Source organism: Bos javanicus, chromosome 23, assembly GCF_032452875.1.
Source record: "Bos javanicus breed banteng chromosome 23, ARS-OSU_banteng_1.0, whole genome shotgun sequence".
In the NCBI taxonomy this organism is placed as follows: domain Eukaryota; kingdom Metazoa; phylum Chordata; class Mammalia; order Artiodactyla; family Bovidae; genus Bos; species Bos javanicus.
The window spans coordinates 37,852,575-37,866,676 of NC_083890.1; the positions used below are offsets into that span (position 1 = coordinate 37,852,575).

At 41.6% G+C, this 14,102-nt stretch overlaps 1 protein-coding gene across 2 annotated transcripts in view; it reads right to left on the reverse strand.

Moving 5' to 3' along the window:
• Nucleotides 1-569: 569 nt before the first annotated feature.
• The window catches only part of E2F3 (E2F transcription factor 3), an 84,350-nt gene continuing 70,817 nt past the window's right edge, over nt 570-14,102 (reverse strand). For both annotated transcript variants that reach the window (XM_061398742.1, XM_061398743.1), the window contains exons 2-7: nt 13,745-13,856; nt 12,318-12,537; nt 10,799-10,957; nt 7,361-7,475; nt 5,503-5,638; nt 570-4,156 (exon numbers count right to left, since the gene is read on the reverse strand). In XM_061398742.1, coding sequence (XP_061254726.1) covers nt 3,894-4,156; nt 5,503-5,638; nt 7,361-7,475; nt 10,799-10,957; nt 12,318-12,537; nt 13,745-13,856 — 1,005 coding nt within the window. In that variant the 3' untranslated portion in view covers nt 570-3,893. The remainder of the gene's footprint in view (nt 4,157-5,502; nt 5,639-7,360; nt 7,476-10,798; nt 10,958-12,317; nt 12,538-13,744; nt 13,857-14,102) is intronic.

Sequence of the window (14,102 nt, forward strand, 5' to 3'; positions counted from 1 at the left end):
TCATTTAAGAGCCTGTCCTCAGAATTTAATTCTAATTAAAACTTATTTCTTTCCCTACTAGACTGTAAGCTTCTTCATGCTGATAAGGATCTTTGTCTTTTTCTATTTGGACTCCAGCACTTACAACCATATCCAGCATATAGTAATCACTTCATGCTCATTCAGAGTGACTGAATGAATAAATGAACAACTACTTCACTTAAAGAACATGGAGTGAATCTAGAACAAGGGAGGCAATTACCTGTATTGAGAAATAATCTACTTGCTTCAAGCTCCTTATGAGGAAGAAAACTTGACTTGGTGTTTTCTCGGTGTACAAATCCTTCTTCCACACCTGGGGTGGCTTCTGCAGATGATCAGAGACATGGCAAGTTCTTTTGCTTCCTAAAGTGGCAAACACTCACAAGTAGTCAAAAAGCCTTTTGCTTAATGCTCCCCAGATTCCCAGAACAGTAAAGCATATGATGTTTTGAGTTTTTATTCAAACTTTCCCCTTAACTTAAGCATGTCTTTATAAATATAATGTAAGAGCATAAGACAATAGTAAGAAACCATTCACAAGGCTGAACTCTTAAAAAAAAATCATTTTATTGATCCTTTACCATACAAAATTTATTCAAATTACACCCATTTGAAGTGGTAAGATCACAGCTAGAGAACAGGTTACCCTGTAACAAATCTATTTACAAAATCCATCATAAAAGCTTTTTTTTTTTTTTTACATTATATTACATATTTTCTTTTTTAAACTAGCATACAACACAAAGCTAAACTGATTAGTAGTTTGCATACTCCCAATTCTGGGAGAAATACTTCCTTTTGACAAAATCTCGTACCCCACAGGAAAAGAAATTCCCACAATCGGACAGTTGCCACCCAACTCACTCTGCAAGGCATCTTCCTTCAAATTCCTCATTTCGTACACACGAGTTGTCATGCACACACTGAGTTCTTACTTTCTTTTTCCTGAAAGCTAAAGCTTTAAATACTGCAATTGTATTTACAGATCTACACTTACAACAAAAATGAACACAAGAACCACCACAACAACAAGAACAACAACAAGAAAAAAAAAATAACACTCTTAAAAAATTACAAACCAGCTAGAAAATATTCTGGCAGTGTTTACAAATTAATTGCTATTTTGTACAAAATTGCTAGATAATGAAAATATGAGGAGACTGCGTATCAACTTAAATAAAATGATTACTACGCACAAATCTGTACATATAAACACACACCTAACACTGTTTGACAGCTCATGTGTTGCTCTTTATACAATTTACTCTCTAAGGCTCACGCAGTCATAATTCGCACACTTGTAACTTTTAGCCATTTCATGTGTGAGCTTTAATAGCAGCAACTCAATGGTACCAGGAAACCTGCATACTCAGTACTTAAAGTAACACAAATACTGTAGTACTAACCCACTTCGTGTGCCAGAAACTTATGTCAAAAAGAAAATGACTAATGCAAACAGAATACAGTATGGACGTCTACTTACTGTACACCAGTTAAGCCCATTAACTGGGAAAGCCTTATGCATGAAGGAACTTTTAAGACTTATTAGGATTCTTTTCGTTTTTTAAAACAATAAATACGGCATCACGTTACGAAAAGGTTTAACAAGAAATTCAACCAAACACACAACCACATAGCCAGGTGAGCTCAGTCTTTAGACTTTGGAAAAAAATCAGCTTTGTGCAGCTGGCAAAGAGAATTACACAAAGCTGGAAGCAGAGGCAGCTAACCAGATGAGATAAATATGGGAAATAGGGAAAAGCTTGGCATAAATGGTTTCCCATAGAGGAAAAAAACCCCACAGTGCATTTCCAGTAGGCACTTGACACAAAGCTCCCCCTCCCTCCCCCACCCAATGCTTCATCTCGGACCAGGTCCAGTGTGTGTCCAGGGGAGGAGGGCGGGGATGGAGGCCGAAGAAAAAGGAGGATAAACTGCACCTTTGTTTTTCTTCTCAAACATACACCCATGCATACCTACACAAATAGTTTAAAGTGCTGGTGTCATTTGTGTTGACCCCACCACCACTTTGCATATTGTGGAAATCTACCTAGAGTAAATCGGCTGGGGCTTTCGTAGGTTTTGTACTTTTCCTAAGGGATATAAGTAAGGAATATTCCATAAGATGGTATGGAAAAGCCCAAATGAACTTTTTGGCCAACCCAGTATTTCTTTTTTCCCATCCTGTTGAATCGAGTGCCTACCATGTGCCTCCCACTGTGTCGGGCAGAACAGCAATTCAACTCAACCATTCTTGGTGTTGAGGTTTTATTTATTAGATGACTCCCTCATTCCCACAGTCATTAGCATCCAAGGAATGGATGTGAGGTACTCTGCCACATTCCCAGTGGGAGATGGCCATCTACCCCCTGGCCAATGGGAAAGCCATTCTTGGACTCAACTGGTAGGATTTTGCCACTGTCAGGAAGCCTCCGACTTGGGACGCCATTCCTGAAGAGTTAAGTGGGAGATGTCCTGGCATCCTGCCCTGCCTTTTTTCTATAGCCCCAGCTTTCCTTGGTCCAACCTGCTCCTTCACAGTGGAAGGGGGAACGGGGGTTCTGGCCAGGACTCCTGTAGCCCCAGACACAGTGGGAGCTCCCTGCTCTCAACGGCTGAAGCGAAGTGCCACTGACAGCATGCTACTCACGACGGGGGATGTCCTTCTCCCCAGAGGCCTCTCCATCCGACCCCATCCTGAGAAGTGGTCTCCCTGAGTGCAGTGTAAGAGCCCTTTCCCCGGTCACAGGGGGCCTGGGAAGCCCAAGGGACGGAGGGATCCATCCATACCTGCTGCTTCTTGGGGGTCTGACCTGGTTCTCTCCAATGGGCCACCCCCGTCAGTGAGCTCCACTCGCTCCGAGCACCCCCTCCTGGGGAAGGAAGCGAGATGGGGCAAAGCTTCTCGCCGAGGCTATTAAGCCTTAGATCACACATGCTCTGATCAGTAGAGGTTCTCTACCTCTGCTTAAAATAATTTGAATTAGCAAAAACCGCTTCAAAGTAAACAATTAAATTGAAATGGTTGATGGGTGCCACAGGAATGCTTAAATGGCAGCTAAAAAAAAGAAAAAGAAAAAAAAAAACAATCCACAAAGAACTCCTAAGTAGGCATTTGCTATAAACTTCAAACTTACAAATACGTTGGGGGCAAGAGAGTGGGAGTGGTTTATGGAGACAGGAAAATCCACAACAGCTTAGAGGGGCAGAACTTGACTGTTCTTCTGCATCTGCGATGAGTATTGGAGAACAGTTTCTTCATCTGAAAGGCTGTGGAAGATCTCTTGGCCTCCGAGTGGGACATGCGGTCCATAGCTTAAACTGAATTATGACAGTAATTTAAATATTCCTAAGAAGAGCTGAAGAAATTCATTTCATACTTTTGCATGACTTCAAGTTTACAGTTCCTGCAGTTTCCATCCCAAATTAGCAGACCCCAAAGACATGCATTCTGCGGAGAAGGCACGGCTTGAAATGCTATTAAGGAAGATTGCTGTTTTCGAGTGGGCCAGGTGGCCAGACCCCATTCTACAGCCCATCCGTCAGGCACAGCAAGCCAATCCAGGAGGGAGGGAGGGAGGAAGAGGACGGGTGAGAGACACCTGATTGCACATTTTCTCACTTGCTGACTCATCCAGGAGATTTTGGAGCCTGGGGCAAGGCAGGGCTTTCCCAAGGGAGCCTGCAACTGTGCGTTGATAGTTTTGTTTTTTTAAATTCATTAAAATGTCAGCTTTGTTCTGAAGTCTGTAGTTTACTTCATGATACTATCTTGGAGGAAGAAGGGCGGAAGGGACAACACTGCATGACACATGTTCTGGTTCCATAATAAAAAAATATTGGTTTATAAGGGGAGTTCACACGAAGCATAATCAACTACACATAAAGTCTTCCACCAGCGGGAGCTTTTCCAAATCGTAAGCATCAAAGAGATCGCTGATGCCTTCTTCCTCCCCGAGGCTTAGGAGATAGTCTTCTTGGAGCAGGGGAGGCAGTAAGTTCACAAATGGTCCTTCTAGGTTGGAAGGAATTTGGTCCTCAGTCTGCTGTAAAAGGTTGGCCGGGGAGGCCAGAGGAGAAAGGTTTGCCATAGAAATCGAGCAATCACTATGTCCTGAGTTGGTTGAAGCCAAGTCTGAGAAGAAAGAAAAAGGTGGTGGAAACAAGAAAATGAGTCAGGTAAAAATCTAATCTGGAGGAAGCATATACACATTGCTGTCATAGAAGCATGCATTCTTTTGCTAAGGACAATTAGATGACATTACGACACTGTTGTTGTTTAGTCTATAAGTCATGTTCGACTCTTGTGTCTCCATGGACTGTGGCCTGCCAGGCTCCTCTGTCCATGGGATTTCTCAGGCAAGAATACTGGAGTGGGTTGCCACTTCCTTCTCCAGGGGAGCTTCACAACCCAGGGATGGAACCCACGTCTCCTGTATTGGCAGGCAGATTCTTTACCACTGAGCCACTGGGGAAACCTGCCATTATGGTATAGATCAGCTTTTATACTAACGTGCATTGTTGAGTAGGGACTCTGGTCAGCCTTTTCTTGTTCTTGTCTACTCGCTCATCTTTTAAAATATCAACTGTTAGCAAACAAGAATACAGGTAGCTTCAAAGATTAGAGACTAACAAGTTCAAAAACAAGTTTCTAATACCAGTTAGTCATCCTTTAGGAAAAGCAAAACAAAACATGCAGACTGAAAAGTTGGCTCCCCAGTAGAGGTCACTGATTTTAGTCTTTTTTTGAACAACTAGCTTATTAAAGATAATTCTAAAAATACAAATAAAAGGACACATCTACTTTGAAGTTCTAGGGTGGGGGAAAAAAGTGGTCTTTGGTGTTACCATTTGAGGTGCCTTTTTTTTTTCCTCTCAATATTAAGTCAGATCTGAATACTTAAATCACTTCTTGCTGCTATCTTGGGAGGGAGAAAAAATTAAGTACATATCTCCAATCTGAGACAACAAAAAGACTACAAAGAGCTTCCTTTGCTGTGGAGACAATGAAGGGAGGAATTAGATTTATTTTTTCTTCTCTTCCCTTATTCTCTCCCCATCACACTGGGGGGAAAAATTAAGATAAAACTTCTTGGGCAAAAGGCTTCCTTCTCCCAACTTTTTTTCAGTTCCCTCTCCAATGATCAGTGATATCACTCAGAGGTATGTGGCCAAGTATAGCTGGTGATTCAGCTGGACAGCTATCACACCTCCACTCTTCACTTTTGCTGGTTTTCCAAAACACTGCAAAGAAACAGTTTCTGCCAATAGCAAAAGCCTGAGGGGACTCCATTAAGTGGGTGGAGGAGCCATTTGCCCAAGATCATTATTTTCTTCTGAAAACTATTCGGAATTTTTTTTAATGTAACATTAATGATAGAAATTTTTGTTTCTTGCCAAGACTTGTGATTCTGATACAGGATCCTTCTAGTTACCTTCATTTTTAACATAGTTTCCAAATGACAAAAGTGGAATTTTTACCTTTGGAAGTGGGTTTAGGGATATTCCCATTGTGGTCTTGGTTGTTTGTTTTCATTGGACTGTGTGTTTCAGTCTCTTCTGGACACAAATAAACCTCAATGGGTCCTTGGGTACTTGCCAAATGTATTTGTAGGCTCTATGAATAGAAGTGAGAAAAGTTCAAACTGGAAGCTGTTTTGTAATTTTCATGGAAAAATGGAAAGGGTAATTTTCATTGTTGCTTTTACTTCTCCACTGGTAGTCTATCTCAGTCAATGACTGTCAACCTCTAGAGCAGGGGTCAGCAAACTACAGCCCGAAGGGAAATCCTGTCCACCAACTGGCTTTGTAAATAAAGTTTTATTGGGAAAAGTTATACCTATTCTCATTGCTTATATGTTGCCTCTGGCTTCTTCTTCTTTTTTTTTTTTTAATGCTATAACGGTAGGACTGTGCAGTTGAGTAGTCCCAACAGACTACAGGGCTCACACAGACAACAATATTTACTGTCTGGCTCTTTATAAAGAAAAACTTTGCTGATCCATGCCAAGAGGAGGTGAATCTTTTAAAAAAAATTATTTCTTTTATGCAAACTATTAAAAGGTCTTTTAAATGTTCCAAATACCATATTTCTATGTTACTCATTCCTGAAGAGTAGGGTTTGTTTATACTGAACTTTAATCGCCACTGCATGAATAGTAAGTAGTCTTAAGTGCTAGGAACTGAGTTTAATAAAAGAATACAGCACACTAATATTTAAAATTCTTCATCTAGGTCATAAACCTATTATGATCATTTAAGATGAGAACTCTACACTAGATGGGAGTTTGTAAATTTCATTCTTTTTATTTTGTGTGCATTCTTTTACTACATTTCTTTATCTTATAGTCTAAGCTTATATTATCAAAGTATATTTGAAAACAATCACAAAAATATGCTCCTTATAATATTCTCATCTATCAGCAAACCCAAAGTCTCATTTGATTTTATAAATGTTAATGTGTTATAAATGAATAAATTCTTTAAATGTGCTAAGACAAGGTAGGGAGCTACTTTAAAACATCTATATCTTTATTCATGGTGGGGACCATATCCAGGGTAATCAACATAAAAGTCCCCACTGGTTCAAATCAATCAGAACCACTAGATAACAAATTATGAAAAAGAGTAAACCACAAGAGGGACAGGGCCCCATATACCACTTTGTAAACTATCAACCACTTTGAGTTGAATGCCCTGGTATGTTAAAATTAGACTTTATGGACATTCAATACACAGCAAACTGTTCATACATTTTTAAGGTTAGGATTAAGTAAAACAGATGGGGAAGAACTCTCAAGCTTTCAGGAAAATATGGATTTTAACTGACGTCAATGATTCTTTAAACACTAGGCATTCCAATTTGCAGCGACACGGATGGACCCCGAGAGCGTCACACTGAGGGAACTAAGTCAGCTAGAGAAGGAAAATATCGTATGACATCCCATATATGGGGAATCTAAAAGGAAATGGTACAACTTACAAGACACAGACTCACAGACTTAGAAAATGAACTTATGGTTGTGGGGGTGGGGGGACAGCTGGGAGTTTGGAATGGTCAGGTACACACTGCTATATTTAAAATGGATAACCAACAAGGACCTACCATACAGCACACGAAACTCTGCTCAGTGTTACATGGCAGCCTGGATGGGAGGGGAGTCTGGGGGAGGACGGATACCTGTCTATATATGGCTGAGTCCCTTCACTGTTCACCTGAAACTATCATGACATAATCAGCTATGCTCCAATACAAAATAGAGTTTATAAGGAGAAAACCAAAAAACACTGGGCACTCCAAAAAGATCTCTGCAGGTGAACAGAGATGTTATCTCCTTACCTCTATTGGGTCAGGCACTTCAAGTCTTGTTTCTGGAGGGGCTTTCACAACTATAACAGTTTGGTCTTTAAGGCCACTAATTTTTCGAATATCTTGATATGTAACATAAGCTAACGTAATGAGTGTTAAGGAACTCTTCCAACTAATTGTCTCAGATGTAACCACTATGAACAGAACCAAATAGATGCATGGAAAAAATTTTAAGTATTTTATGTCTTATCTCCTTCTAGATCTTCCAAACAACAAATCAAATATATAGCTTTTTTCCTGCCCATTTCTAAAAAGTCCACGGCTACTTAAGATATTAACATAAAAACAAACAGAATAGTTAAACTCTCAAAAGAAAACTAAAACTCAGTTTGGTCAGGGCTTTTCAAACCAGATTCTGAGTGTTCTGTCATTCAACTTGAATGACCGCAGAATCCCAATTTACAGAAAAAATTTGAGCTCTATTAGCCATAATTTTGTTGAAATTGCAGTAACTTATATCTGCTACTCTACTATTATAAAGTGTCAGCAGCCACCCAAAATGAATGAATGAGTAGCAACTACATTTATCCGTGGAAGAACTCCAAGTCCCACTCATGCAGACAGCTTGTTTTCTTAAGTGCACCTGGGCTGGTTGTGTTATAGACTGCTTGCTGATAAGAGTGTCATTATTTCTCTGTTAGGAAAACTGTCCTTTCTATAATACTATTAACTACAATATTTCGGTGCTCACAAGGAGGAAAGCAGCTTCCAGATGCTCTGCAAACCAAATGATTGAGGAAAAGAGAATAAAATCATATTCAGTACTCTCGGTAGCTACTTCTGGGCACTGAACAATTCTTTAAAGTGCCCTGAGAGTCAAACCTAAGAGGATATTACGAAAGAATATGGTATTTATTATATGATAAAAGTATTTGTGCAAGCTTGCTTAGAGAGACAGGCTTTGACTTGGTGCTACTAGAGAAGAGCTCACATAGCTTTCTTTTATAAGGGACATGGAATAACATAATTAATCTACAATGGCTTTAGCCAGTTGCTTTTTTATATTAACGTACCAAAAAATGCCTAAGATGAAATAGCAAATCACAAGCCAATGAAGGCATTTCCGAAGATAACATAGTGAAAGGAGTCTGTGATCTAATATGTTCGATACAGTCATAGGTCTTAGCCTAGAGGAAATGATGTCCCTTAGATTAGTAGCTTTTTATTAGAAATTAAAGGAAGCTATGAACCTACTGTCCAGAAAAAAAACTCCTTCACCCATAATCTGCATGCACATTAAAAATATTTTTTTTGGCTGCACTGAGTGGAATGTGGGCTCTTAATTCTCTGACCAGCGATCAAACCTGCCCCCTGCAGTGGAAGTACAGACTCTTAAACACTGGAGCCCAGGGAAGTCCCTGCATGCACATTTAGGGGCATCTCTCACAGACTATTGGAGTAGGAAATGGCAACCCACTCCAGGCTTCTTGCCTGGAGAATCACATAAACAGAGGAGCCTGGTGGGCTACAGTCCATGGGGTCACAAAGAGTTGGGACACGACTGAAGTGACTGAGCATCCAGCATCTCACAGACTATCATGTTAAGTCTCAGTAGTTTAGACAACAGCTAATTTACTGTTGAGCTTGACAGAACAGCTCATGCAGGATTCTAGGTTTTAGGTCATCATCTGTCTCATCAAGGAAGCCAATTGCTATCTTTATGGAAGACTTGACAGTTGTGAATTTTTACTGAGAACAGTGGGGAAACTGGTAACTAGATACTTGCCCCATAGCCCACTGTCAGAAAGCTATCTGACAACTTATTAAAACAAAAGCTCATCTACAATTACCCAACATGCTGCAGGAAGGAAAATTTCAACACATTTGTGAACAAGCTGTACCACATTCGGAACTGGATGGCAAATTGAAATAAATTGTGCAAACATATTCTCTAATCTTACAAACTTGCAAGTGCTTCCACTGTGGCTCCCTCCTGAATTTGTTTCTTGGGATAGCAGCCCCCTGTAAGGAAGCTTTCACTTCTGCAGAAAAGGCCCCAGAGAAAGCGAATGTAGGTGATAAGGCTACAAGTTGCCAATCGTGTGTAAAAACCGCATCTCCTCCTCTAAGGGGTTCCCGACTACACAAAGTAGCAAACAGCCTAGCTACGGCTATTCTTCTTTCTTCCCCTGTAAAACCACCCTGGCCAACGAGGCGGCGGGTGGTGGGCGTCAAATCATCACACCTCTTCTCCAGCTCACTAACCATCAGCTGACAAGGTTAATCCTTTGGCCAACAGGAAATGAACAATTGAGAAAACTGCTTGAATTGGAAAACAAATGTCTCCATAACTTTTAGCAAAAGGTTACTTTAGATGAGACACTACAAGAAACTGGGCAGGTCACATTTTATTTTTTGTCTAACAAAGATAAACGTGGAGCTAAAATTAGAAACAAGATTATTTAAAATATTGGTTTTGTTTTCTACTAATAACTGAGAAGATTGCAAAACCTTCTTGTCAACACAATGAAGTAATCGCCCTCCGCTATGGTCTGACGTGAAGTGATGACCAGTAAGTTTCCTTCAGGTAGTCAACAGACTGCCAGCCAGTTAAGAACAAGAGTTGGCTTTTTAATACTTTTACTTCCAATGACTAGAAGAATGGATAAACTGAGATTTCTTAAGCCTTAGGGTGCTTCTGCAATCAGTTTTCAGTGCTGTGATTCAGCACTGGTGTTGTTGTTGTTTAGTCGATCAGCCATGTCTGACTCTGTGACCCCATGGACTGCAGCCCACAAGGCTCATCTGTCCATAGCATTCTCCAGGCAAGAAGACTAGAGTGGGTTGCCATTTCTTTCTCCAGGGGACCTTCCCCACCCAGGAATCTGACCCGCCTCTCCTGCATTGGCAGGCAGATTCTTTACCGCTGAGCCACCATAATGTGCTTTAAAAATTATAGAACAATTCTTCTTACACTCATTCAACTCCTTCAACTATAGTTCAGTCACACAGAGTCAATAAATTCCAACTGCTTCCAATATCTGATGAAATGAAAATAGAATATGAGAACCGCAACAATGACAGCTAACACCCATCCAAAATCCGGGAAGCCTAAGATGAATCTGCTTAATGTTATCATTAATATGAATACTGACACCTTATGGATCTCATTAATAGAGTTGTCCTATGCTATGAATGTACCCGTATGTCCCAACCACATGTGAATAAAATGCTTTAAAAAATAGTTCCCATCTGGTTATCAGAAGAGAGAAGATAGGATGCAGTCTAATAACTATCATTCCATAAATAATGAATACACATACACGTGCCCCCGCACTGCCCCTCCCCCCCCACTTACTTGGATGAAACTTGGGTAAAATTCTACCTTGCACATAAAAGTCAGGTGGTCAACTCTGGAAATAGTCTAGAAAGCACTGACCCCCACTGAACAGGTGGCACAAAGGATATCTTTGATTCTCTGAATCCTCGGTTAACAGTTTGAGGTCCAGGGTGCAGCTTTGGATCAGTTCATCTAATTTCTTCTCTTCCTGACTGAGCTCGGTCACTTCTTTTGACAGGCCTTGACACTGGGCCAGCATGCCCCCGTCCTCAGACAGACTGCAGCCCCTGGAAATCCAAACACAGACTCTGCCTGGCTGTTCAACAGGCCAAAAGGGTCGGGGGGTAGGGGTGGGGCAGTGAAAGGGAGGGCTGGGAGAAATGGTCCTTCGGGTAAACGTCCCCTCTTTATGCAGGAGGTCACACTGCTTGTTGGCCAAGTGTTAAAATTAGAACGTTTATACATATTTTTTTTATACATACAGTCCTTCACTTTTCACACCATAGAAATTAAGTGAAGAAACACTGCTATTTTCAGGTTTCTTTCCTCCATAGGAGGCCTGTTTCTTTAGAAGACTCAAATTCAAAGGGCAGAAGGAGGCAGCTCTTCTTCCTGCCACGTGCCTCCCAGCGGGGAAAAAGAAATGGCGGGGGTGGGGTGGTGTGGGGGGGAAAGGAAAGAAACAGCAAGGTAGAAAGACTGGAAGGAAAAGATGGAATGGTTCAAAAATTCAACCAAACATCACCCCAAAAAAGCATGAAAAACCTAGGTAATTTCTGAGGGTCTTATACCAACAACTAAGAAGGAAAAGGAGGTTAAGGAAACACAGATGTGCTGGAAGCAAGAACAAAGACCAATCCCCAACAGGTCTGTCTCAACTACTAGCTAAAGTGGGTTACTGAATCGTCACAAAATTCCAAAAAGTACAAAAAACTACCTGTTTGTCTTATGTTAGAAGCAGTGTTTTTTCAAAGTCAACCCCTCTAATAAGGCTTTGGAAGTTGCTTCTCAAATACTGGGTGTTCAGATTCTCTGTCCATAATTCACAAATGATGTGATCACACATTTAATCATGCGTGTGGGTGTGTAGGTGACAAGTATTATCATCTCGGCTTTCCAGAAGGAACCAAGGCATTTAAGTCTTGACTTAATTTACAGAGAAAGTGAGTTCATCTGCAGTGAGAACCATGGATAAAGATACTGTGTAATACACGTATGTGTGGATACCAGCCATAGATAGTTTCTAAATTCCTACTAGAGACAAGCCAGAGGCCTGTGTAAGCATCTGTTAGATTACATGAGAGCACACATGCTGATATGATGGTGACAGCTGAACAGCAAGTTACTGTACATCTGCAGGGCCCTATTTAATCCCAGGGTCCCCTTGCTTGAGGCTAACTGAATATAAATCCTTTTATCTATGACACCAGCTAAACAGAAGGTCTCTTTGTAAAGAGACTCTGAACTTCAGCTAAGGAACTGAGGAGGGAAGAGAGGAGAGAGAAGAGTAGGAGGAAAAAGGAATGAAAGTGTGGGCATGAGTGTGAAAGCTGGGGCTGGGAGAAACCCCGCTGCAGTTTGCAAGGAACCCCACCCCCAACCCAGCCCAGAGCCAGCGAACTGGGGTGGGGGGTGACCCGTACTCACATCCACTGCACGTTGTTTTTAGACTTCTTCTTAATGAGGTGGATGCCTTCCAGGACGTTGGTGATGTCGTAAATCCTTCTCTTTTGCACCTTCAGCACCTCTGCCGCCTTGTTCAAATCCAAGACCCCATCAGGTGACTGGCTCAGGAGCTGAATGAACTTCTTGGTGAGCAGACCAAGGGATGTATCATACCGTGTTTTTTCTGAGGGAGATTTTGGAGCTTAAAGAAAAACAAAAACCGAGCGGGTAGGGGGAATAGGGGGAAAGGTAAAGAAATGAAGGGTTTCTTTGCAGTCAAGCAAGCCCCCTCTCCCCCAGCAGCCCAGGTATTAGCATCAGAAGCAAAGCTGTTGTTGCTGATGTTTTTGGTGAGTCATAGAAAGCTATGAACTGCTTTATTAGAAAAGGAAATGATGGTAAAAATTCCTGTTTGATGAAAGTGTTTCACTGCGAATTTCTCAGTAGTTTCTATTTTGACTTATCTTACTCTGGGACTAGTGAAGTATCTCACAGATGGTAGGTGTTCAAAACTATCTGTTGAATGAATGAAAAGTGCTGTAGCCTCATGGAGCTGTAGCGACATGGAGCCTAACTCAATGGGTTCAGACTGTGAACCTCTCCAGCTTTTGATGACAGACCCATCCTAACTGGCTTTTCAGACTCCTTTATCTGTTTGCATATAACTTGTTCACCAACTTTCCAAATAATGTAGATGAAGAATGCCTAGGAAATGTCTTTCAATCCCATCTCCCCATCCCTCTGGTATGAAATATCTCCATTTAATATTGTATTTATTCTCTTATAGGTATACAGGTCAGGGGTTTAACTGAATATGACACACAATTTGTGGACTCCCTAATTCATAAACTACACATTAGGAGAGGATGAAGTCTAAATTAATTTAGCCTCCACATTAAATGCCAGAGACATAAAGGACAATTTAGCTGTTTACAACCTCCTTTTCTCTTAAAGAAACAATGATCATGTTGATGGAAATGCAAACTAGCTGCAATTCACTGGTCTCCATCAAGTCTTAGGCTGCCATATGCTGAGCTAGAGATTTAGGCCAACAGAGGTAACACCTAATGCCCAGCTAGCCTTGGTCCCTCAAATAAGGTCCACGAAGGCAAGTTAGTTAGATTTGACCATGGAATGGTACCAAGGAGTTTACATTCTAAGTTGAAAAATGAAATTGTGCATATCAACAGAGGCCTCCCCTGAGGACAGCTTACAGGTAACAGGACTCACTCTGTAAACCTTTCACTGGGTGTCTGCAGACATCATATTTATTTTTTTGGACAGGCAAAGACAGAAATGAAAAAGAACCAAACATGCCAAAATTGTCCACACCTCGGGTCCCTTCAGCCACGAGCTCTGAAAGTTGGGAAGTTCACACCTGGGGGAGGGAAAGACGACACAATCCTTACTTTTTGGGCTGTCTGGACTCCGGAGTGCAGCTCTTCCTTTGCCCTTGGGGGTTTTTAAACCATCTGAGAGGTACTGCTGGCCGCTTTCTCCTAGCTCCAGCCTGCGCTTTGCCTGGAATAAGAGAGTACAGTTGTTGGTCGCGGGTCATGTGGACAATCGCAAGTGAGGCTGCGGCCTGGCTCCTGCCAAACGCAGCAGGCTTGCATCAGCCCTACCCTGGCCCCCTCGGCCTCCTTTGGGCCTCAGTTCCCTCCAGCCTGGGCTCCCCGGAACCCTCCAAGACGGGGCTCTGGCCTCCTGTGCACAGATGGACAGATCCAACGATCCTTCAGGCTTAGGCTCTGCAGGCACTTTGTT